Raw genomic sequence first — 27,364 nt, 5'->3', positions numbered from 1 at the left:
TTAGACCTGCTTTCAAAATAGGCTTAAATGTAGTATTTCTTTTAAGCATAACTTCTCTCTTCACTTTCAGCAGAAGACTTAATGGGTAACTTCTATTTAAGAACATTCCAATTAATGTATATATCTCTTTTTTAAATATTTCATCGTTACTAATGAGCCTAGATAACCTGACCATTTGGCCTTTTATTATATTCTTCCTCTGATGGAAGGGGTGGCAACTGTTGTAGTGCAGTAACATATTGGAATGTGTTTCCTTTCTGTGGATGCTACTGGCCAGAGTGCCCCCAGCAATGTCCTTAGTCAACTCAATATCTAAAAATTACATCTTCTCATAGTGCCATTTATATGTGAACTCAAGGAAAGTGGTTGTTCCATTGATGTATTTTACAAAGTCATTCATCACATGTTCCTCTCCTCGCCATAAAATTAGTATGTCATCCAGAAACCTCACATACAACAATACATTGGCCGTAAAGGCAGAGGAAGAAACATATTTTCTCTCCCATTCTAGAAGAAGCAGATTCGCAAAGCTTAGGGGCACAGTTGGCTCCCATAGCCACTCTTGCTTCCTGATGATAGAATTCACCTTCAAAAATGTAGGAGACATAATGACTACCCCCCACCCTTGTTTGCTTTCATTACGCAATACATCTTGTTTCCTGCCAATTCATTCAAAACAATGGCTTCATCTCTTGTGAGATTGTTAGTGTCATATTTGGTTTCTTTTACTATTTTTCTAAATAATTGTTCACATAATTTCTCAAAGGACGATATAAATGGGTGACTGGGGGGGATGAATGTGCTCTTATGTTTGGCCACCAAGTTCTTGTCCAAGTCTACATTACTGTTTTGGAAATAAACTGAGATTCAGTTTTCTAGTATACAGTTTTAAGTTGATCAAAACATTTGCAATGTCAGTCTTATAGTTAGGTACAAAAAAATCCCTTTTTAAACAAGTTGAAATGTCTTCACTAACAATGACATCACTGTAATTGTAAATATAAAAACCATCATTTTCCAAAATATTAAATTCCATTGCAACATCAGAACAATCATTTTCAACTACATTCAATGAGTCTTGGTCAGACATAGCAGTTGTGTTAAATAACTCAGTCAATGAAAGTCTCTCCTCCACCCCTGCTGTTGTCCCCTGTTGAAATAATTGCTGATGTTCATCGTGTTACCCTGCTGCAGTCATCACACTTGGGTTATCCTGTCGTCAGGCGGTCCCGCAGTCGGCCGGAATTCCAAAGTCTTGGTCCGGCGTCGGTTGCTGTCGCTTCTTCCCTGACGTCAGTGCGCCAGGGGTATATATAATTCATCCGACGCCATTTTCTTCAGTCTTTCTTGCCGTGCGGTGCCCGAAGCAGAAGCAGTTCGCAAGTGCCAGTCGGCCAACTCCTGAGATTTTCAAAGTCGAATTTCAGATCCAAAGTCTTCAATAAAGCTAAGTACCCCGTTGGGGAAACTTTTCTTGCCTCAGACCAATGTCAGAAAAAGTTAACAATTGTATTTCTTGTGGGAAGCAAATACCTCATAAGGATTTTCATTCTTACTGCATACCTTGCCTAGGCCCAGACCACGACGTCACTGGTTGTTATTTTTGTGCTAGGTTTAATAAGCGTACTATAAAAAGACGCTTTGATTTTGCACGACACTACTTCGGTAGAAAATTTAATTACACAATGCTGTTGGAGCAACCGACTACCGGCGTGCACAAAAAAAACGCAAGGATAAGGACAGGCAGTCTAGACCCAAGCCAGACTCCGAGGCCTCGGCTGGACCGGTCTTCAGTGAGGCTCCAACGCAGCCCCTGACTACCGCAGATCTGGAACCCGAGACCGCTTTGGAGCTTTTGGCGGAGAGTACTAGCCCGACGCAGCCATTTTGTTTAGCCCCTACCGACGACACTGCTGAAAGAGATGTCGGTGCTGCAGAAACACCTTTGGTTTCTGAAGGCGTCTTCAGACCGATGACGCTCACCATAAAAATTTATCCTAAGCTTAAGACTGCTATTAAACCTAAAAAGACTGCACTTCAGTCTCCAGTTCAAGGCCCCATGCCTAAGAAACAGATGCTCAAAATGGCTGAAGATTTGATCTCTTTAATCAGGGGCTCCCAACCCCCACCCGACAAAAGGCCTAGACAAGAGGAAGATTATGCCTCCTCTGATCAAGTGTCTATTTCCTCAGGCTCCTGTGAGGACCAAGATTACTCCTTCTCCCCTTATGAAGATTCTGATGCTGAGGATTCTATTCCCTCAGCTTCTCCTCCTGAAGACTACTCCTTTGGGGAAACTTTACACACTATGAGGGAACATTTTCACTGGGAAGGTCAGGACTACTCTGACTCAAAGAAAAGGCTCAGAGAGTTTCTTTTACTCCCCCAGCACAGACCACTTGCCATCCCCCCAGTTTTAGACATTGTGGATGATGTTTACTTAGAATCCAGTTTGAACCCAGATTCTCTGCCTCTTGCTCCAGCCAAACCTGACAGATACTATAGAGTGCCTGATTCCCACAAATTCCGTTATAAAAGCCCTGTTGCTGATCCAGAGACCCAAAGGGGCTAAGGCTTCTATGGCAAAAAATCCTGTACCCTCTGAAAGGGACTCCAGAGCACTAGACAGGTGGGGGAAAAAGGTTTACACCTCAGCCACTCTAGTTATGAGGGCACTAAATTGCCAATTCCGCATGCTAAAATATCAGCAATTTCTAATGTCTCAGTTAAAAAAAAAAATGAGCACACTCCCTCAACAGTCTGAATTGAAAGAAATGCAGGATCTGTTGCATGCAGCTGAACAGGTGGGCAAACATACTTTTACAATGTGGGTTTGATTCTTTGGAGGCATCCTGCAGAGCAGCTGTCACTGGGTCTGTTATACATAGGCATGCTTGGTTAAAGGAACAAACTCTGCCTGATCATGTTAAAGCAATGCTTCTAGATGCTCCCTTACAGCAGGATGTTCTTTTTGGAGTTAAAGCAGAAGAAGTCTTAAAGAAAATGGAGGATAAGGCAAAATCTATGCAGACAGTCAAAGATTTTCTACAGGTACAGCCCCCTTGCTTCAGCAGAAATTGGCCAACAAAAAAATGGTCCTTTCCAACTACTGACAGACCACAGAGGGGTAAATACAGACGTCCAAGAGGCAGAGGACAACCACAAGCCCAGTACAAACCTCGACAATGGGGCACTGCAACACAGAAGGGAGGAGAAGACAGGTCCCAAACTACCAGAAGGCAAACTCAATGACTTGCACCTCATCTGGCCAAGCAACACTCTCTTGGCAGCCCTCTTGGGAGGAAAACTCGCACTTTTTTCAGACAACTGGCACATTGTCACAAAGGACAAATGGGTCCTAGACATAATTTCACGAGGATACAGATTCCATTTTCACACCTTGCCAATTTAAAGAGGAATGCCAAACCTGCCACAAAATCAATGGGCAGAGGCACAAAAACAAATTACAGCTCTCATGGACATGAGAGACATTCAACTGGTACCTACACGAGAACAAGGCCAAGGATTTTACTCAAGACTCTTTCTAGTTCCCAGAAAGGAAAATGCCTGGAGACCAATTCTGGACCTTTCAATTCTAAACACCTTCTTACAAGTACCCAAATTCAAAATGCTAACACTACAGCAGCTTCTTCCCATGTTGGGCAAGAAAGCATGGCTAGTAACGTTGGACCTCAAGGAGGCATACCTGCATGTCCCTGTCAGACAAAGTTGCAGAAGATACCTCCGTTTCATTGCAGGTTCAACCCATTACCAATTCTCTGCACTGCCCTTTGGCTTATCTACTGCGCCCAGGGTCTTCACAAAATGCCTGGCACCAGTAATTGCATACTGCAGACAAAGAGGAATTCAAATATACCCATACCTGGACGACTGCCTCATCCAAGCAGAAAGCAAGGACATTCTCTTACAACATCTGGCTTTTGTAAAACATCTTCTAAGTTGCCTGGAGTACACAGTAAACGAAAAGAAATCAAAACTAGTGCCCTCACAAAATATGACATTCTTGGGTGCCAGCTTGAATACAACGGCCCAGAAGGCTTATCTGATGCCAGACAAACAACTACAACTGACTCAATATTTCAAAACAATGGCAACAAAGACCCAACTACCTGCAAGAAAAATTCTGCAGGCCTTGGGCTTCATAGCATCTTGCATACTACTAATACCATTTGCAAAGCTGCATATGAGGAAATTACAGTGGTACCTAAAAAGCGTATGGTCTCAACACAGCCACAGCTTGGACACAATGATATCTCTCATTCCCTGCCTACAACAGGAGTTTCTATGGTGGTCACAGGCATGTCACCTCAACAAGGGTCAGCCTTTCACCTTGCCCCCAGCCAGGCAAACTATGGCAACAGTTGCATCGGACTATGCCTGGGGGGGGGCACACATGGCAGGACAGTGCGTTCAAGACGTATGGACTGCAGATCAAAGGAATCTGCACATCAATCAAAAAGATGCTAGCTGTACAGAATGCTCTGACAGCCTTCAAGAATCTATTACATCCAGGACAACTTACAATAAGGACGGACAACACCACAGTAATGTGGTACATAAACAAACAAGGGGGTACACACTCCTACCCTCTATGCAGGCAAGCACTGACCTTGTGGAACACAGCTCTGGCTTACCAAGTTCAGTTACAAGCTCAATTCCTGCCAGGAAAAAAGAACACATTGGCAGACGACCTCAGCAGAAACATCATGGATCCCCAAGAGTGGAAACTGGATCCACGAGTATTTGCAATGATAACTCAAAAATGGGGCCTTCCAGACATAGACCTGTTTGCCAGTTCTCAAAACTATCTGCTAACAAAATTTTGTACAAGAACACTTCACCATGAAGCTTGGAAAGTGGACACACTCTCGTTCAGTTGGAAAAACCTGACAGTATATGCCTTCCCTCCATTGCTTCTCCTCACAAAGGTGCTTCTGAAAGTCAGAAAGGAGAGACCACGACTGATACTCATAGCCCCAGACTGGCCACGCCAGCACTGGTACCCACTATTGAGGAATATGGCCTAGGGCCCACCTTGGATTTTACCACAAATTGCCCATTTGCTCACACAGCAAAACAATCAGATTCTTCACAGCCAGCTCAAAACCTTAAATCTGGCTGCATGGCAAATCACCTAAGCATCCAGCCAGCACCTCTTTCCCAAGCAGTTAAGGATGTTATTCTGGAAGCTAGGAGGCCCAGCACCAGGAAGGCCTATTCGGACAAATGGAAAAGGTTTTGCGCCTGGAACCAAGCTAAAGGCCAAAACACACATGCCTCAGATTCTACAGTATTTAACTGAGATGTTGCACAAAGGACTTTCTTTTTCTTCCATTAAAATACATGCATCAGCTATTTCAGCCCACTACAACACGGATCCACCCTTATTTTCACATCCATTTCTAAGGCAGCTCCTCAGAGGGGCAAAAAACTTTAGGCCCCCCAGGAGAGCGCCTATGCCAACATGGGACCTCAATTTTGTTCTGGAAAAACTTACGCTACCTCCCTTTGAACCAGCTTTCTCTGCAGATCTACAGTTTCTAACATGGAAGACTGCCCTGCTGCTAGCAATAACTTCAGCTAGAAGAATCTCAGAGCTGCAGGCACTAATGGCAGTGGAACCTTTCATCATTTTCCATCAAGACAGAGTTTCTCTATGAACTAATCCTTCCTTCATGCCTAAGGTGGTTTCCAGTGTGGCTTTAAATCAAACCATCCACTTACCCACCTTCTTCCCAAATCCACAGAACAAAGGAGAAAGACTCCTGCATTCCTTGGACATTCACAGGCAACTTCGTTACTACTTGGATAAAACTAAGGTTTTCAGAAAATCTGACCAGCTCTTTATATCCTATGCTACAACTTCACAAGGAAAGGCTATATCAAAACAAACCATTTCCAAATGGATAGGACATTGCATTCGTTTTTGCTATACCCATCATGGGAAACTAGTTCCTGCTACCATTAGGCCTCACTCTACCAGGGCAACAGCTACATCTACAGCCTTCCTCAGGGGGGTTCCAACCAAGGAGATTTTGGAAACTGCAACTTGGAGTTCAGTACACACCTTTACCAAACACGATCACTTACCACTTTACTCTAAAACTAGATCTGGCTTCGCCACTGCAGTTCTGCAGGGCCTTCTAGCCTCCTCTAAGCCTCTATAACTCCTCCAGCCATCCTTAGCTTTGGGATTCTACCCAAGTGTGATGACTGCAGCAGGGTAAAACGGTGAACATAGTACAGTTTTGTACCCACCATAAATGTAGATGTTCGAGTGTGTACACCCTGCTGCAGTCCAGGTTACCCTCCCTCCATCCCCTCTGATCTAACTGGCTAAATCTCTACAATACCTTCCTGATGTATTTGCTTATAGCTGGAGGGATTTTGTGTTTGTGCAAAAATTGCTTAATTTGGTACTAATTACTGACCACCTTTTTGGGGGCACCTGACATCTGGGGCAAGAAAAACTGAAGAAAATGGCGTTGGATGCATTATATATACCCCTGGTGCACTGACGTCAGGGAAGAAGCGACAGCAACTGATGCCGGACCAAGACTTTGGAATTCCGGCCGACTGCGGGACCGCCTGACGACAGGATAACCCAAGTGTGATGACTGCAGCAGGGTGTACACTCGAACATCTACATTTATGGTAGGTACAAAACTGTACTTTCCTGTTGCTCTGAACATTGTAGTTCTGCCTGCCCTAGGGGGTTCGTTTCCCTTGATTTTTCAGTCTCTCGGACCTCCTTAGTTGTTGACCCTCCTGAAAAGAATAATCATTCTTCCCCCTGGTATTGTCAAGCCCCCTTTGACCATCAGAACTGTTGTTCTGAATATTTTCATTATTTTGAGGGCTATTCTCATACACATTTCCCTGGGGCTGTTTTCTCCCTATATATATGCTTGATTATTTGAATAGTCAGCCCTGTCTCTGTCAAGCTTACGTTGCTTTCTCAAACTGTTCTCTTTTACAAAGTTATTGATGCCTTTAAGAACATTGTCATACTTAAATTTGTATTGCTCAAAAAGTAAATCTGAAATAATACTTTGATTTAAAACTGAAATCTCATTTTGCAAAAGAGACAACTTACTACTGTTGTTTCTAATAATGATGTCCATCATTTCAAAGCCTGTTTTGTCAAATAAACCACAAGTTCTCAAAAAGCAGGTGACCCCTCCTCAATTTCCAAAGACTGTTTCCAGACTTGTAAGCTTTTGGGAACTTGCTTGAGAGCTGAAGTGTTCTGTACTTTCTACACAGCTTTTCAAAGGTACTTAACTGCATTTTTAATGACATTCCTTGATTGGGAATAGCGTTTTCGTTGAAATAATCTGCTTCAAATGCTGTAAACCATTCATTCAGGTCTGTATTAACTCTGTCTGGCCTCACAGTAACTGGGGTGGTCCTCTTTGATTCCTGGGCCACTGGGGAATGCAGAGTGAACAGTTCAGCTTGTGAGTCAGTCAGGGTATTGGTAGATACACTCATCGATCTTCCTTCCATCACTACAGAAGTTAGTCTCTGAATAGACTGGTTAAGTTGAACCAGCAAGGTTTCCATAATTACTTCGAACCAGAATAATGCTGTTAAAAAAAAGTGTTTCTTCGCAATAAAAGCCAAAAACTCATGGCACTGTTTGGACTTATTAAGACAAATAAATACAGAGAACTTGGATTTTTGTTTCCTAACTGTAGACGTGGTCAACTTGTTCTCAGTAATCACCCACAATGAAGGGTTAGATTTCTTCAGGGAAAGTTTGATGGGTAGCAGATCAATCCAAGGTCAATTTATTCGTTGGACTCATGGAAGTGGTCTTGATTAACAACTTTATGATTTATTAGAGCAGTGGATGTTCTTCGTGTTTCACTGTTGCAGTCATCACCTATGGGTTATCCCTGCTGTGGTAGCCCTCGGTTGGGCCGAATACCAGAGTCAGTGTTTTTTGCATCGGCTGCTGTCGCCTGTAGTCTGACATCAGGTTATCAGTGCTATAAAGCAAGGCAGCCGATGCCATTACATCAGTCTTTCTTGTCATGGAGCCCTTAGCAGAAGCAGTTCACAAGTGTGCCGGTCGGTCAGTACCAAAGTTTGAATTACAGCTGAAAACATCTAAAGCTAAGTACCCTGTTGGGGATCCTTTTTTCATGCACTAATCAATGTCCGAAAAAGTTAACAATTGTCTCGCCTGTGGAAAGCAGATCCCACACCAAGACTTCCATTCATACTGCGTCACTTTAGATCCAGACCATGACGTCCCCAATTGCCAGTTCTGTGCCCTCTTTAAGGCGAGAATCATTCGCCGTAGAGCTCTTATTGTAGACAGTTAATTTCGTCTTCCGTCTTTGCATTCCGAAATCGCATCCGTCAGCCAACAATCCATGAACATTTCAAAAAAATGCAGAGATAAAGATAGAGACAGACCACACAAGGCTAAGCCTTCCGACGACTCTACCACTAAGCAGGTCGTCAGTTCTACGGAATTCAGTGAGGTGCTTTTGCAGCCCTGATGGTCGATACAATATCTACACAGGCCTCTATAAAGACCCTTTTGGAGTGTGATATGCCACAGAAATCTTCCTCGTCTTCTGAGCTTTGGCTGTCTCTGCCTTGGTTGAGTCTGGAGCCGCGATGCAGGCGCAGGCTTTCGAGGAAGCCTCTCACACTACCGAATCTAGGCAAAAACCGTCTTCTCATCTGACTTCTCTCAGACCAATGGATAATCTTAGGCCTAGAAGCCAGGCCACTCCTAGGAAGTCTGCCTCTAGACATCATCTTGCTCCTGCTCCACCACCCCAAGCACAAATGCGTAAAATGGCAGAGCATCTTATCTCCCTTATCACGGGTAGTCAGGCCACAACTTCTAAAAGGAAAAGACACCCTTCTCCTGAAATTATGACAGAACAGGATTCTGAGGAATCTGATTATTCAGATTCTGAAGACGAACAGCAACCTCTGACTGCTTATGAGGATTCAGATGCAGAGGAATCCATTCCTTCTGCCTCCCCACCAGAAGATCATTCCTTTGGGGAAACCCTGCACACCCTCAGGGAACATTTCCACTGGGAATCCCAGGACTTCCCTCAGTCTAAGAAAAGACTAAGAGAGTTTCTGGACCTGCCCCAGTATAAGACCCTTGGCCATCCCTCCAATCTTAGAGGTGGCTGTTGATGTCTTCCATGAATCCAGCTTAACTCCTGACACACCCTCCTATCTGCTCCCAGGAAACCTGACCGGTATTACAGAGTACCGGATTCTCACAAATACTTGTACAGAAATCCTGCTGCAGACCCAGAGGTCATTACACAGGGACCTAAAGGCGCTAAGACTAGTTCTGCCAAGAATCCTATTCCTTCTGACAAGGATTCCATAGCTCTGGACAGATGGGGGTATAAAAGTATACACCTCAGCAACCTTAGCTATCAGAGCACTCAACTGTCCGTTCCATAAGTTAAAATATCAATAGCACACTTTGGAACTATTAAAGCAAAAGATTTCAACCTTTCCTGACTGTGCCAATTCGGAAGAGTTAGCAAATTTACTGCACTCTACTTGTCAAGTGGCCAGACACTCGTTACACTGTGGATATGATGCCCTAGAAGCCTCAAGCAGGGCAGCAGTGTTAAGATCTGTCATTAGGAGACATGCATGGTTGAAGGAACAACCTCTCCCTGATCATATCAAGTCTAAATTAATTGATGCACCCCTGGATAAGGACCACTTGTTTGGAGTAAAAGCAGACGAGGTGCTTAAAAAGATGGAAGACAAAGCAAAATCTATGCAAACAGTAAAATATTTATTTCAGGTTTAACCTTCCAGGTTCAGCAGGAACTTTCAGCTTAAGCACTGGTCCTTCCCTGCCCCTAGCAGACATGGGCAAGGTAAGCCCCACAGGTATAGACCACACAAGCCCCTATCCCAGGGGCAGCAGAGAACCAAACAGTAGGTCACTTCCCCCCCAAAGGCAGGGAGTTCCAAGCCATCTTTCTATGGCAAAAACTCTCAATGACTCCTTCTCCCCCCTTCAGCCACCTATTCACTCACCAAAAGCTAGGAGGAAGGCTCTCCCTCTGCAAAGAAAATTGGCTTTTTGTAACAAAGGATCAATAGGTCTTAAAAATCATTTTTCAGGGATACAAATTCTCTTTCAACGAACTCCCAATTCCAAGAGGGTACTCAGATTTACCTCCAAATCAGTGGGCAGAGGCATTGAAACAGGTCCAAACTATCATATCCCAGAGGGCAGTAGAATCTGTACCCTCAGATCTAACAAGCAAAGGCTTATATTCCAGACTATTCCTTGTTCCCAGAAAAGAGGACACTTGGCACCCCATCCTGGATCTATCCATTCTGAACACCTCCCTGGTGGTCCCCAAATTCAAAATGCTGACTTTGCAGCAGCTGCTGCCTATGCTGACAAAAATGCCTGGCTAGTGACCCTAGGCCTTAAAGATGCCTACCTCCACATCCATATAAGGGAATCCTGCAGGACATTCCTGTACTTCAGAGCTGATCCCAGGCCTAAAAGATGCCTACCTCCACATCCCCATAAGGGAATCCTGCAGGAAATTCCTGCACTTCAGAGCAGGCTCACAACACTTTCAGTTCTCTGCGCTACCCCTTGGCTTATCTACTGCACCCAGAGTATTCACAAAATGCTTAGTCCTGGCCATAGCATTTTGCAGACAGAGAAATATAGAGATTTACCCTTATCTGGATGACTGCCTCATTCAGGCAGAGTGCAAAGAAAAACTGCTCCAGGAACTTCTCTTTGACAAAACCCTCCTAACTTCCCTAGGGTTCACCATCAACAAGAAGAAATAAAAGTAAACACCCTCCAGGAAGATCATTTTCTTGGGAGCACTGCTGGAAACAGGATCCCAAATATCCTTCCTATCCCCAGAAAAGCAGAGCTTCCTGCCTCTCTACTTTACCCAGTTAGCTTCCAGAAGTCACCCCACTGTGAGGAAGTTCCTGCAAGCCTTTGGGTACATGGCATCTTGCATCCTTCTAATTCCTCTGGCCAGGCTTTACATGAGGAAACTTCAGTGGTACCTAAAGAACCTTTTGTGTCAGCACTCTCAGCCTCTAGAGACCTCTCTCTCCCTCTGATCCCCTGTATAAGGGCTGAGCTTCTCTGGTGGGCAGGGGCCTGTGCCAAGAACAAGAGTCTTACTTTCATCCTCCACCCTACCAGGCAGACCATCACCACCAACGCCTCAGACATTGCTTGGGGCTCTCACCTAGCAAGCAGGTGCACCCAAACTCTTTGGGACGCCCAGCACCTTCCCTTACACATCAATCAGAAGGAAATGATGACCGTACAAAAGGCTTTGACATCCTTCAAACCCCATCTCAGGCAAGGGGTTCTCCTTATCAGAACAGACACCAGAGTAATGTGGTACAGCAACAAACAGGGAGGGACCCAATCTTCCCCTCTGTGTAGGCTAGCCATGAACCTCTGGCTAACAGTCTCCTCCATGGGATTACACCTAATTGCCCAATACCTACCAGGGATTAACAACACCCTGGCAGACCATCTAAGCAGAAACTTACTGGACCCCCACGAATGGCAGCTCTACAGAAAAATCTTTTTGCAAGTCTTTCAGGAGTGGGAAACTCCAGAGGTGGATCTCTTTGCTTCGCACCTCAACCACCAGCTGAAAAAATTATGTACCAGGGAGTATCAACACCTAGTGTGGTGGTATCTGATGTGACCCTCAACCAGGCCATACACCTTCTCACCTTCTTTCCTAACCCTCAGAACAAGGACGGAAGAATTCTGCACTTACTAGTTGTGCACAGACAGCTTAGATACTACCTGGACCATACTAAACCCTTCAGAAAAACAGACCAGCTTCTTGTCAGCTTTGTCTCAGAAGCAGAGGGGAAGCCCATTTCCAAGCAAACCATTTCCAAATGGATATCACACTGTATCTATTTCTGCTACAGACTACATGGGAAAAAACACTCCCTATGTTTATTCGTACCCATTCCACTAGGGCAGCCTCCACTTCCACAGCATTCCTCAGAGGAGTTCCCACCAGGGACATCTTGGAAGCTGCCACCTGGATCTCTGTCCATACCTGTACAAAGCATTACCACCTACCTCTTTTCTGTAAGGCTAGGGCAGAATTTGCCTCTGCAGTTCTGCAGGGCATGCTGACCCATGCCTAGGTCTCTAACTAATCCTTCCACCCATCTCCTCAGCTTTGGGAATCCTCCCACAGGTGATGACTGCAACAGTGAAACACAAAGAACATAGTGCAGTTGTGTACACTTACCATAAATGTAGATGTTCAATTGTATTCACTGTTGCAGTCCTGGTTTTCCTTCCTCCTTCCCCCTTATATCCTCTTTCCTTAGGAAAAGACAAGCTTCTTACGGTGGCTTTTAGCCACCAGGACCACTTTACCATATTTCCTTGTGCTTCTGATGGGTTAGGGCAAGAAAACTGATGTAATGGTGTCGGATGCCTTGCTTTATAGCACTGACGACCTGACAGACTACAGGTGACAGCAGCCGACGCAGAAAAACATTGACGCTGGTATTCAGGCCAGCTGAGGGCTACCACACCAGGCTAACCCACAGGTGATGACTGCAACAGTGAATACACTCAAACATCTACATTTATGGTAAGCATACACAACTGTACTTTCTCCCTTCTTTTGAAAATGGCCAGGGGCAATTACCACAAGCCTACACAGAGACTTGATCGTCTTACACAGGAACAGAGGATTTTGATACACCCCAGCATCAATTATCTTCAATTGACTGCCTGGATCATAGGGTCTTAATTCCTTTTAGGCACCTGCTTACTTAGGATATACAGCAGGTACTAATGGAGGCAAGAAAGCCTGCTACTGGAAAATCATGTTAGCAAATGGAAATTTTTTTCTAGTTGGTTCCAGCAACATAACCAACACCTAATCAGAGCTAGTATTTGTCTGGTTTTACAATATTTGTGGGAGTGACTATTTTGTGGGCCTTTCTTATTCTGTCATGGTTCATTTATCAGCCATTTCAGCACATCTTTTCATGAATCTTCTTTCAATGCATTCTAATGTCAAAATGTTTTTGCAAGGAGTTTTTTCAGAAGAGGTCCCCAAGTAAATTGGTGGCCCCCTCCTTGGGTTCTTAATTTTGTGTTAGAGAAGCTAAGACTTGCTCCATTTGAACCAGCTAACCTGGCTGACTTGAGGTTCTTAACATGGAAAACAGTTTGAATTGCTCTACCTCTGCAAGAAGAGTATCTGAGTTGCAAGCTGTTATGGAGAGTCAACCCTATCTCATTTTCCACCAGGAGAGCAACAGGGTTTCTTTGAGAATCAGTCCTTCTTTTATGCCTAAAGTGGTATCCATGTCCCCTTTTTCTTTCCAAACTACAGAATCTTTCAGATCTTCTGATCATTTGTTCATTTTTGTGAAAGTGAGAAGAGGGGAAAAACCTGTGACAAAGCAGACTTGTTACCACATGGTTGTCTAAGCCAGTTACATTTTGTTATACTCACCATAACAAAAGTATTCCAGGCAGGGCCAAGACCAACTCTGCCATGGCCTTGGCTTCATCTGTGGCTTTTTGGAAAGTATTCTAGAAGCTGCTACTTGGTTATCTGTATATATATTTTACAAAGCACTATTAGCTTTGCTCCTTCTGTAGATCCTAGTCAGACTTTGCTAAAACCTTTGTCCTAGGGCTCCTGGACTCCTCCTGTTCCATCTCCCAAATGTTATAAGATAGAGTACTATACCCCTATAGCCATACCTACAACAGTATCGGTGATCAGCATGATGAGCATAGTAAAGTTGTGTAAGTAAGCTTACCATAACAATAGTTGTTCAAATGATCACTGCAGCAGTAACCACCCCCCTCCCCATCCCTCTTGTTTTTTTGGTGAGTTTTTTTTATGCTAGGGTGTGGGCATTTATTTTTTGTTGTTCCCAGCATTGTCACTTCATGGCTCAGCTTCCATCTCTCTTTTGGTAGGAAAGTTCTGAAAGGCTTGACTCCGAAACACTCTGCACATCTCAAGCTGCCTGACAGTTTGGATGTGTGGAAGGTTCCCCTGAAGCTTTGGAAGCTGGATGGATGTTATACCCTTGGCAAGATGTAACCCCTTTACCAAGGCTACTGTAGTAGTGATCATTTGAGCATCTACTGTTATGGTAAGTTTACTTACACAACTGTACTGTCTCTACATAGCAAATTTGTTGAGTAAGTGAAGTGTCAGTTTTATGTTAAAATTGTTGTTTGATATGTGTACATGTAAGGTAGTAATTAGTATGTACTTGCTTTCCATGTCAGTATGCTCTTTCAAAAATATATGTTCAGTCATGGTTGTCAAAGAAATAGACCCAAAAAATATCATGCAACAAAATGCTGGACTATTTCAGATTTGCTGATTTTGTTTCTCTTTTTTTTTAATTGCATAGCTTTACTTTACTTCACTTCACAGATTGATGTTACATACAATGTTCCTGATCCTATTACTAAGCCAGCCTTCCAACTCTTTGTAAATCTTGAAGAACCAAAGTCTCTCAGATATCACCAGTATTATGGAAGATCATCTGATTTTGATCATAACCACTCACAGCTGAAACGCAGCAGGCGAGCTGTAGCTGATGATAACGATCCACATTCTGATGATTATCATCAAGAGTACAAGGTTACTCTGGAGGCATGTACCAGGTATAATATGAAGGTTACAGTACTTTATAAGAGACCTTTCTTGTTCCAACCTGTTTTTTAAGCAGATAGCACAAATGTATGACACACTTTTTAATAATTGCTAACGAGTTTGTAGTGCTCTGAGAAATTTTAATTTCCCTGACTGCTAGATCACCAGCTGATTTTGTTTAATCATCAACTGATTTTTTTTTTAATGAAAGCAATTTGCATTTAGGATGATAAGAAAAAGATAGTTGAGTGGTATTTAGCGCAGGAGATTAAGTAGCTGTTTAGTGAGCTGTTTCCTGTGGTGAACTGGTTAAGTGTTTGACTCCCTCAGCCTTCAGTGCCTGTATGATTGCATTATCTTTCAGATGTCTGGTTTAACAGGAGCACAACTCCATGCTGAGGAAACTGAAGAATAAGCAAGGAATATGAGAGAGGTCTTCTGAACTTTGTTTCTGATCATTGGCAAAAAAAAAAAACTCTCTTCAAACTGTAGGAAAGCATTCTGCATATTCTCATGGTTTTTATTGTGATTAAAAATTCAGATTACCTAGAAGTCATATAGTTTGTCTATGCTGCATGATACTATGTGGGTAGTTTGGTTAGTCTTTCTTTTGTTAATCTTACCTTACTTTTCTGTACTTACATTGCATATTGTTGCACTGTTATTTGATGACTGACAGTTTCTCAGAACATGGCAGATTCATCTAGGTATAACCTTTTACAGTGAGGAACTTGAAGGTAGAACACCAGAAATTAAAATAATTCAATGTAAATTCAAGGTAAATCACCCAGGTTATGCATAACGTTGTCTGCTTCAGAATCTATTTTACTATCTCTCCCAAGCTTCAATGGATGTAGAAGCATGTGGAATGTGCCCTAAAGCTTTGGAAGCTGGTTGGATGTTTGTTCCTAGGAAGGATGCTTGCCATATAGCTTGAAGCCACTGCAGCAGTGATAACTGTTGTAACAAGTTTACTTATACAACTATACTTTAACAGCAGAGAGCTGATTTGAGGGCAGGATTTGATGATGTATTGCGAAGTGTATGAACAAGTATCTGAAATTTAATTTCATACTGAGCAACTTTGGCGATATTTCTTCTTGGTGGTATGATTTGGTTTACAGATTCTTTTACCTCAATAGAAGGCTTGTGCAGTATGCTTTTCCATTTGAGATTCTTGAATATATCTGGAAAGTTCAAGAAGGTAGTATTGCTCAATGGATGCAAGTACATCTGTATAGAATTAAGAGAAAGGAAGACTTGGACTATTTTCATTGTAACATGGGCAGTATAAGTTTTCCTGTGATCTATGAATAATAATATTAGAGTTTTTATTAAAGTTGACTGAAAATTGGTTTGTTTTCTCTTTGGTTTATTTTTTTATGTTCCATGGTTTGATAATGAGGTTAGTTTTGATGTGGTTTTGGAGAAGTGCTGTACTTGTTCTTTGATGGGGTGAAGATTTTATTACAGTACAGATACTTTGTTTCTGAAGTGGTGGGATTTTTAGTTAAGGATTCCATAACCCATTTCAGGAATGCTTGTCCATCTTCATAGTTTAAACAAATTGTACTTAGAGTGAGTTTGTTTTGATTAGTCTGGTTTCTAACTGAGATTCGCATGTGTGCTTGTTCACTACCATTACTGTTTTAATTTACTGAGTGGGTGATCTTTGATGTCTCACTTAGACTGGAGATAGTATGTGGGTTGACAGACTAAAAATAGCATCCTTGACAGGGGGAAATTAGTTTTCCCTTTGGGAGTACAGTGTATCTTGCTGTAGTGTTTAGATCAGTCTCACAAGGTTTAACACACTAAAAAATAACCTTATTGGTGGGGATTAGTTTTCCCCCTTGGGCGTATAGTGTCTCTTGCTGTTGTGTGTGGGTCAGTTTCTCAAGTTGTGCACTTTTTTGATTTAGATATTTCTGGAGAATATTTTGTACAAATGTAATGAATAAACTCTTTAAATAACAGACTGGTTGTCCAGCTTGCTGAATAACAGGCTAAACTGTTTCTCACAGTATGAGGTTTGCTGGCTTGGGGGTGGGGTGGGGGGGTTGGACACCAGTCCCAGCTGATAGGTGTTGCCTGTTTGTTGGGTGAATATTGTAAGTCAGTTGAACAAGCCTTGATTGATTTAAAATGGAGGAGCGTTTGTAAAGTATGAAAAGAAATGATGAAGAAATGTTCTCTTTCTGGTTCAAGGTGAATCAATGGCTATTGATTTAGAATGGATATGTAATAGTGCTGATGTAATGGAAGGAAAGTAGGGGGTGGTTTGTCTTATTTATCCCAATCGTGTCTTTTATTATATACAATTTTTTTTTGTATCTGATTATATTCAGAGTAAAATTAATCAAAGAGAATACATGCTAGGATAATTAAGAACTGGGTTATTCAGATACTGTGAATGCTTTTGCTGCAAAACTGCAGAGGCTTGAACTGGTTTATAGATGTTATATAGAAGATTAAATGGATTGAGACGGCATTTGAGAGGATTAACAATCACAGCATTAATTTTATCTTATGATAACTGACCTGTTTGTTGGTTAGGTCCAGGATTACTGTGCAGATTCTGGCTTCAGACTCCTATTCCAAGACTGCTGAGGGGGAGGGCGGAATTCCCCGTTTGATAGGGGAGGCTTCAGCTGACGTGGATGTAGGCTGCATCCTCCCACCCATGACTTGGGTTGAATAGATTTGACACTACACCTGAAGCCCAATCCAAGAATACTTGCCTCAGCTTAGGCCATCTGGGTCTCAGTCTCTTCAAGCCTACAAGCAAGACATTGTCAGGCTAGCTGAGGATCTCATGGATATTATGAGATCCAGACAGCTTAGCCAGAGTAGGAGTGCTACTACAGAATCTTCTCCTGGGAAAAGAAAGCGGGACCTTTCCTGCAAGAATCCAGTTATTGTTAAAACTCAGATGAAGATCAGTTGGTATATATAGACCAGATGTCTTCTGTTCATAAACTGACTCAGAGTCCGATGAAAGTTTTGCCTCAGCTTCACCACCTGAGGATTTCACCTTGGAAACATAAAGTATAAGATGAGGGATTTCTTTACCTGGGAGGCTCAGGATTATCCCCAATCTTAGAAAAGGGTTAGATCATTTCTTAGGCTTCCTGAGCACAAACCTTGGCCTTTCTTCCAGTTTTAGAGGTAGTAGATATGTTTTCTTGACTCTTCCCTGCAGCCTGGCTCCCAACCACTTGCTGCTAGGAAACCAGACCATTTTTTTAGGGTTCCAGATTCTCACAAACATCTTTTTAAGAATCTTATGGTGGATCTTGAGGTGGTGTCTGTGGGACCCAAGAGAGCCAAAGGTAGTACCTGTAAAACCTCCTTGCCAACTGTGAAAAAGAGGGTAGGGCCCTAGTAACATTTGGCAAGAAAGTCTACACATCAGCCACCTTGGCCAAGAGGGATCTCACTTGCCATTTCCATATAGTTAAATAACATGGACACTCTCCTGTGCCAGACAAAAGACAAACTGGAAGAGAAGGGAGATAGAGTTCTCATTAAGGAACTTTTAGATCTCTACAACTCCAGCTCTCAGGTTGCAAAGTATTGCTTGCATTGTAGCTTTGATGCTTTAGACATATCTAACAGGCATCTGCTTCTTGATATTTATTACCATTTGATCTGATGTTTTCAGTTTTCATTCTATCCTCAACTGCTGGGTTCAGATCTGATCCTCAGACCTGACCTGGCCATTACTAAAGCTTGTGACCACCAAAAAGGTCTCAAGCTCCTCTCTTACCCATAACGCACCAACCCTTAACATACCTCAGATCTCATTTGCTGCTTTTCGCAAAAAGTCCCAGCTCTTGAGTGTTTCTCAGATAAGCATGTTTTTCTCTTAAAGTTTCCCTTTTTCCTATTTCAGATCTTATTATATTACTCCCCTACCCCTCTTACACTTGGTGTAATATCTGTCTACCATTACTGGTAATTCTTTTCTTGTTTTCTGCTATTGTTACACACTAGTGTAAACTTTTTTTACCATTGCTGGTATTTCCCTTTTTCACGTTTTAAGATAATTACGTTTCCTTTTTCTTGTTTCTGGTTTGTCTAAAAAAGGACCTTCCAGTTTTAAATAAATGTCAAAAGTGTGGGCACAAATTGCCCCTCCCAGATGCCCATGTGTTTACTGCTTGGGCTCACAACATCTCCAAGAGGATTGTTTAATTTGTAAGAACTTTCATTTTAGAGCAGTAGCCGACAGGAAGAATAAATTAATATTAAATGGAGTGCCTCCATCAACCTTCAGTGAAGCTCTTTTATGGGGCTCAGTCCCCCAAAACCAAAACTATGTCTCCGAGACCCTCTACTTCCTCGACTCCATTTTTGGAGCCACCAAAGAAAAAGCCAAAGCCAGTTCAGATCCACTCTCCTTCAGATCCGATGAAGAAATCAGTGGATCCAGGTTTTTTGTATCTGAAGATCCTACCTAGAACAAAATACTCACCAACAGTACCTGCCAGGGTTCCTCCTCCTTTTTTGGAAAGACTTTGCTCCAGGTCACCATCCCTTGCCTCTTCTTGTTCTTGCAGGAGTTTGACTGATGAAGATGTGGACAGAATGATGAGGAGGGTCCTCTCGGCACAGATGCAAATGGATGGTCTTCCAGCTCCCTCAGGGCAGGAAGCCCATCCATCTACCACACCACAACTGCTTGCTCCTTCTTTGATCTGTCTGGTTGCTTCCTAGTCCCTGGAGCTTAACCTTCCAGGTCTGTCTGGCTCTGATTTGAAGATACCTTTATCTTTGGATTCAAAGCTTTCTCTGAGTGTACTGTCTCTGTCTTTGGATCGGGATGACTCTTACAGCCAAAGTTGCCTTGTCATGTCTGAGATTTTGGAGTGGACTCAGGTTTTCAGAGCCATCTCTGCCCCTCACAGCTTTGGCACTGGATAGCTCGGCTTAGACTTCTGCCTTGGGATGATTGCTCTTGGGGCAGAGTGAGACAATGGTCCAGAAGCCTACCTTCTCAGAGCCAATGTCTTCCTTTTCTCCAGAGCGATCTGCCTTCGAGGTAGTGAAGAGAGTATTCTCTGCTGCAACAGGATGAATGGATCCAACCCCCTTGGATCTCCAATCTGGTTCCCAAAGGTGTCTGCACTTAGAGAGACACAATTCTACAGCACAGGGACAGCCACCTCAAGGCCCCCAGACCATCCAGCAGGATTTTACTGTCTCTTCCGACACTTCACCGGAACATCCCACCAAGGAAGTCCGTCAGAAGAAGAAGTGCAAGAGGAGGCAGTTAAACTCTCTGTGAGAGTCAGTCAGTGAGGATACTGATTTTGATAAGGGAAAGAGTCCCCATGATCACTTCCAGAAGATGTCTCATTTAGAGACATTCTTGAGATCCTTAAGCAGAGAGGTGATTGGTCTTCCAGAAACCCTTAACCAGAGGAATCAATATTTCTGGAGGCCTTTGGAGCTGGCCCATCTAACTCCTAGGTTACTCCGACCACCAACAAACTCATTGATTTGGTCTCTAGTAGGGAGTAGAAGGAGTCTTGTCTTTGTTGAGCCAACCCTAAGAGGCCACACCACATTCTGGCTCGACTTATGGGCAAGGCATTTAGGAAAAAAAGGGGTGCCTGTGGATGCTGTGGTCAAGACAGCGGCCACCAAGAAGGAACTTGCTGAACAAAGTTCCTCTGTTTGTCACCCTAACAGGGAGTCTAGGGTAATGGATAGATTTGGGCAATGTGTGTGCATCAGTGACCTTTGCCCTTAGGTCACTGAACTATTTGGCACATATTACCAGATTACAAAGGCGTTTGATCAAGGAACTTTCAAAATCCCTTTCAGGGACCATTACTGGTAAGGCTCAATTTTCTGTGGCCTCTCAGTTGGCTGCCCTTCAATCCATTTCAAATTCATCCATGAAGCTTATCTCATATGTAGTCTAAGGTTGGGTTCAGTCATATCCATTAAGAGGCATGCCTGGATGCACTTAAGTGATTTTGCGGAGCTTTTCAAGTCCTCGTTTGTCAACGCACCCTTTGACAACATTTCGTTGTTTTGCCCAAAAGTGAAAGATACACTCTTCGGGTGTGAAAAGGATGGAAAGTCCCTTTCTGCAGTGGGCATACATTTTTCACCCCCTCAAAGATCCGTTTCTGGGACTGAATGGGGTGGTTGGAAAATGTGGTTCAGAAAGTCCCAGTATCCTTTCCAGGACACATGTGGAAATAGTTCCCCTGGGGCAGAGGGGGGAACTCTAATAGATTATGAAGCCCATGAGGCAGAGGAGGCCCACAGAACTAGGGGTCCAGATATTATTTTGCTGACTGACCCTATCAGCACTCTTGAAAGGCCCGATTGTTCCCCTCCGGAGGCAATCTGGGGTTGACTGTCCCTGCACCAGAGAGTTTGGCTAGATATAAAAAGAGATACTTTGCTGCAGAAGATTATTTCCACAGGTTATATAATTCCCTTTTCCCTTCCACCTCCAAATGTATGTAAAATTCCTGATGTTCCACCTAGTCAGAAGAGAGCAGCAGCCCTAGAAATAAAAAAAACTTGCTAGGAAAAAGTCATCCATGAGGTCCCACCAGACTAAATAGAATCCAGAACTTACTCGAGATTCTTTATAGTGCCAAGGAAGGTAGGGGACTAGAGACCAATTTTGGATCTCAGCATCTTGAACAAGTCAGTTTGACATACAACGTTTCGGATGGTTACAGTTCAGTCCATCCTACCCTTCTTGGGCTAGGATGACTGAATGTGCGCAATAGACCTTCACGATGTGTACATCCCATAAAAATGAATGGACAATCCAGAAATGTATTGCTATCAGTTCAGAGCACTGACCTTTGACATCACCACAGCCTCCAAGGTGTTCACCAAATGCATGCCAGTGGTAGCCACTCACTTGAGACTGCAGGGATTCTGAGGGTTTCCATATCTAGACGACTGTGTCATTACTGCCCCAACCAGGCATCTACTAATAAGAGCAAGAGATCAGGTACTCCAGACTTCCTGTGATTATGATAAATTACAGCAAGTCTCGGTTAAAACCAACTCAGACCTTGAAATTCATAGGAACAGTCTTCAACACGATATCATTGACAACTTCTCTTCCTCTCGCAAGAGTGCAGGCTATCAGATTCCAGGTCAAGAAAATAATTTGCAATACCAAAATTTCAACCCAGTTGATTCTTGAAGCTTTGGGGTCATTGTCATCTGCCATAATCTTAGTTCCTCTGGCAAGATTTCATATGAGGATTCTTCAGTGGATGCTAGCAACACAGTGATCGATTCTTTGTCAACTCATGTCAGCACAAATAAGAATCACTAAGGCATGCAAGAGATACCTTTGGTGGTGGATTCACTCAGATCAGGTTCTACAAGGCCATCCTTTCATTCTCTGTCATCCCAAGGCCATAGTGACCACAGACACGTCTCAGGTTGAGTGGGGAGGGCACTTCCTGGAGAAAACATTCCAAGGCACTTGGTCCCCTGAAGAGGCCAATTTGCTTATCAATTTCCTAGAGATGAGAATAGTGCTCTTAGCACTGCAAGCCTTTCAGGATGCTCTCCCTTTAGGGACAGTTGTGATTCATACAAACAATTTGTCAGTAGTTTGGTACATCAATAAACAAGGAGGAACCAGATGTTACCCATTGTGTCGAGAAGCACGCAGAGTGTGGCAGTGGGTGATATCATCCAACCGCTTTCTCATAGCAATGCACATTCCGGGAAAGTTCAGTCTGATAGCAGACAAATTGAGCAAGTTCATTCTTCTGGCTCACGAGTGGTCCCTCCAAATGAAAGTGACAGAAATGATTTTCCTTCAGTGGGGCCAGCCTTGCTGCGATCTTTTTGTTTCTCTGCTAAACAACAAATGCAGCAGCTACTTTGCCCTAATCCCCCCTCCAGGGGAATCGCCAAGGGATGCTCTACTCCACTATTGGCCCCCCGGTCTACTTTATGCTTGCCTGCCAATTCCTCTAATTCCAAAATTTCTACAGAAAGCTGCCAGGTTGAAGAGCACAGTTATCCTCATTGCACCTTACTGGCCTCAACAGATTTGGTTCCCCTTCCTTTGACCTCATCTGCTTTACCAACCTTGGATTCTGGAGCCTATGCCAGACCTCCTGTCTTACGCAACAGGTATGATTCATCCAGATATCCCAAACCTCAAGCTGACAGCATGGTTTCTCCAATTCTGCTGATAGCCAGACAACCAGTGCTGTCTACCCCTGTCCATTATATTCTTGTATCTTCCCATAAACCTTCTACAGGACAGCTTTACACAAGTAAATGGAAAAAGTTTATTTGCTGGGCACAACAAAAGCACATTGACCCCTTCTCTGCTCCTGTACAAGGTATACTTGAAGTTTTAGGAAGAATTTTTAGTGAGGGAGCAAGCTCCTCAACAATTAAAGTTCAGTTAGCAGCAGTCTCTGATTTTCATATTAGATTTGAGAATTCTTCTGTGGCCTCATCTAAACTTTGTAAAGCATTATTGAGAGGCACACTCCTGCTGAGACCTCCATATAAAGATCCTGCTCCACCATGGGATATGAACTTGGTACTGCAGGCCTTAATTCATTCTCACTTTGAACCAGCAGCAAAATACGATCTTACGTTCCTGACCTAGAAAACTAACTTTCTAGTGGCCATTACCTCTACTAGAAGAATTTCGGAACTTCAGGCATTGCCCTCTAAACCTCCCTACTTGATCTTTCATAAAGATAGAGTGACTTTCTGTGCTAACACTTCTTTCCTTCCTAAGGTGGTGTCAGAATCTAGTATCAATCAGTCCATTGATTTGTCAGTTTTCTTTCCTAAATTTACAAATAAGGGTATATATATATATATATATATGTTGTATTTAATAGATGTTCACAGACAAATTATGTTTTTATTTACACAGACCAAAAGAAATTAGGAGGACAGATCCGTTACTTGTGTCCTTTGCACATTTAATATAGACTGGTCAGATTGTAATTCCCCACACCCCAAAATACATATTAACCTACATGGTTTCTCTCAACTTATCCGGTCACCCACTAGGATTAATAAAATTTCAGACAGACATTCCACGCTAGACTGGATGTTAACGAACAGGTCAGCCCTATACCCCTTCTCAGGTTGTCTTTCAGCCTCAGTGATGATTTTCCCCCTTATCTGGTCAGAAAGAAAATAATCTAAACTAAACAACCCATTCTGTTACAAATAAATAAAAACAACTTAATCCCTGCAAACTTATAGAGATACTTAAACATTGTAACTGGACACCTTTAAAGCTGCTACCCCTACGCAGTAAAATACTTCAGCGCTACTTTCCTTTCCATTCTGAATGTGCAGGTACCAAGTAGAGATATATATATATATATATATATATATATATATATATACATATATATATGTGTTAAGTCTAATTATTCCCCATGGTGTTAAAAAAGAAACACAGGAGATTCCATCTTTTCAAACGACATGGGCAAACTCTGGAATGTCTTGCCAACAAATCTTACCTCCTTATCATCCCTAACAATATTTAAAACAACCATAAAAACTATCTCCTTAGCAAATGGATTTGCTCTTGCACTCCTCCCGGCTGACAACTAACTATTCACTCTCCACAATCACCTCTCCAACATGTCTACACACTTTGCACAATCTCTCATACAATTCCTTTTCTACCTCACATCTACCACTCTATATACTTAGTAATAAGAAAGTATAATACTAACTCCTGCTACTAATAAGAGCAAGAGATCAGGTACTCCAGACTTCCTCCCTTCTCCTTTAACATTTTGTAAATATGAATCTCTCTTTGATGCCTGGATGCAACATAGAAAACACTAGGTGATTTCTGCTACTACTATAATGTAGAGCATCCTTTTGAGAGTCTTTTTTCCAAACATGTATAAAATGTTGCTAATGTCCTGCTGTTTTTATAACATTAGATTGATACTACAATATACATTATTGGTACTTAGCCTTGATTATTTGTACAGAGTACATCTATGTATTAAGTTCAGAATATTGCTACTAAGCATTTGTTGACTTGTATTATACATTTTTGGTGCCTTATTTTTTATTTTACTGTTCTAACTTGAGCTTTTCTCCCCAGGCCTCTGCTGAAAATGGACGTGTGTCCAGTCAGACCCTCCCGTTAAACAAATGTAAAATAAATAATAATAAAATTGGGCAAACCAGTTGCAAAGGTAACTTTAGCCAGATGGCTGATGAATTGCATTTCATTTATCTATAACAAGTTGGATCTAACCTTACCAAAACCCTTAACAGCCCACTCAGGTAGGTCCATGGCAACTTCTTCAATGTTTCTGTCTAGAACTTCCATGGCGATATGTACGCAGCTGCAACTTGGGCCAATCCTCTTACCTTTATCACTCATTACAAACTGGATCTGGTCTCGAGGGGAAGGGTGGCCTTTGGCTCAACTGTGGAATATTCCTCAGAGTTCACCCAGGATTTTAGGTAGCTGGGGACTCTGTTCCAGCAGTTGAGGATACAATGAAAATTGACATCATCAGATAAAAATATTGTGTACTTACCATAACCTACCATCTGTGTTGTCAATTTTCATTCTTCCTCAACTTTCTGCCCACCACCCCCCCAACCCTTCTCACAGTAAATTTATAGAAGAACGAGAGAGTGTAAGGACACCACAGTCCTAAATGTTGAGCTCCAGATATGACCTTTCTGTCAGGAAAATTATAATAGTTCTTTATACTTTATGTAAAACAGCAAACAAGATCTAAGGTATGTTGGGGGTTGGTGCATTATGGGTAGGAGAGGAGCTCAAGACCTTTTTGGTGGCCATGAGCTTTAGTAATGGCTGAGTTGGATCCGAGGAGTGGATCTGAACCCAACAGCTGAGGAAGAATGAAAACTGACAGCACAGATGAAACGTTATGGAAAGTACATAATTTTTTTTTTAACCAGGAAAGCCTGATTAGGTAATACCCATTTACTGTGGAGGCCCAGGGAGAAAAGTTCCAAAGAGTTAGATAACATGAAATAAAACAGTACTATCGATATGCATATATCTGTATGTGTGTGTGTGTGTATATATATATATATATATATATATATATATATATATATGTGTGTGTGTGTGTGTGTATATATATATATATATATATATATATATATATATATATATATATGTATGTATATATATATATGTATGTATATATATATATATATATATACTACACACACACATTTTTTTAATTATAATTTAACAGTGGAATGCATAGAATACAGTAAAGCAAGAGGATTAATCAGTGATGTAATAATAAAAATAAATATGAGAATCAGTATATACAAAAGTATTAGAAGTATAGTATATTATGCTAGGAAATTAAAAAAATATATATATGTATATGTGTATGTATATGTATATATATGTGTGTATATATATATATATATATATATATATATATATATATATATATATAAATATACATATAGAAAAATATAGAAGTCCCCCATAAAATGGAGAGAGGGCAGATGATGAAAGGTGCAGATAGTTTGATGAGCGATTAATATGTATGTGAAGTATTAGTTGATGTAGATCATACAGGTGAGGTGCATCGGCATAGCCATGAATTAGTGGGAAATTCTTTTGAGAGAGGACTTAAGTACATGGAGGCTAGATGTAGTTTTGATTGAATTTAGGGTAGAGTTTCATAGTTTGGCTGTGCAGTGTGAGTATAGACTTTGTCTCATACTTTCTTTGGTTTATTGATTTCAAGCAGTTTTTTGTGTTGAGTGTGCAGAAGGCAATTTGGGAGATATTGATGAAGTACTGAGGAGATAGAAGGGCAGGTAGAGCAGCTGTATAGTATTTTATGGGTTAGAAGAAGTTATGCATGGGTTGATTGATGTGGGAGTGCTAACCCGTTGAGAACATGTAATGCAGAGCAGTAATGAGCTTTATGTGGCAGGTTAACTACAAATCTAGCCATCTTATTATAGCATTGCTCCATTTGTGATTTGAGAGAAATCAGGACTTTAAGTCAAAAATGGTGAGCTGTAGAGAAAAGATGGTGAAAGATAAGACTTATCTAAGGTGCTTCTACTAGAAGGAGTAATATTTTTTGCTGTATTTAGCAGACCTAGCTTTTGATAGTTTTGTATGTGAAGATCAAACTTTTGTTGTCATATGTGGTGACTCCAAACAGTCTGGCATGGGTAATTATTTCAATAACTGTATTGTTTAGACAGGTAATGTGAAAGTTACTTTTAGCATTGGCATGGGACGTAGGAAAAATAGTAGTAGTAGTTTAGTCTTTTTTTGGATTATTTTAAAATGGGCTTTGATGTAGCCATAGTTCAACTGCGTCATGGATTGTAGTTGTAGTGGGTTGTCAGTTGAGCAGATGAGAGCTGAGTCATCTGCATTTTGAATAATGCAAGCTATCTGAAGGAGGTATACAAGTTACTTATAAAAATGTTAAAAAGCAGTGGCCCAAGAATAGAGCCTCAAGGAACACCTGTTTGTTGGATTGATATCTTTCAGCTAGGTAGGTAGAGAACCTTAGAAGGGTCGGTTTAGAAAGGCCTAGTGAGGACATTTGAGTCAGAAGTTTCTCATATGACATTGTGTCAGAGGAGTATGAGAGATCTAGAAAGACAGAACATATGAACTTTCCTTG

The 27,364-nt window shown here is 42.0% G+C and overlaps 1 protein-coding gene across 1 annotated transcript in view; it reads left to right on the top strand.

Moving 5' to 3' along the window:
- Nucleotides 1–27,364, top strand: part of CPAMD8 (C3 and PZP like alpha-2-macroglobulin domain containing 8) — a 7,231,600-nt gene that overhangs the window by 6,017,216 nt on the left and 1,187,020 nt on the right. Inside the window, exon 32 of the mRNA XM_044054766.1 lies at nt 14,481–14,713. Coding sequence (XP_043910701.1) covers nt 14,481–14,713 — 233 coding nt within the window. The remainder of the gene's footprint in view (nt 1–14,480; nt 14,714–27,364) is intronic.

Source organism: Protopterus annectens, chromosome 13.part0 (assembly GCF_019279795.1).
Source record: "Protopterus annectens isolate FY-2018-M chromosome 13.part0, PAN1.0, whole genome shotgun sequence".
Classification (NCBI taxonomy): Eukaryota; Metazoa; Chordata; order Ceratodontiformes; family Protopteridae; genus Protopterus; species Protopterus annectens.
Note: the sequence above shows the minus strand (reverse complement) of the source record. Positions and strands in the feature narration are given on the sequence as shown.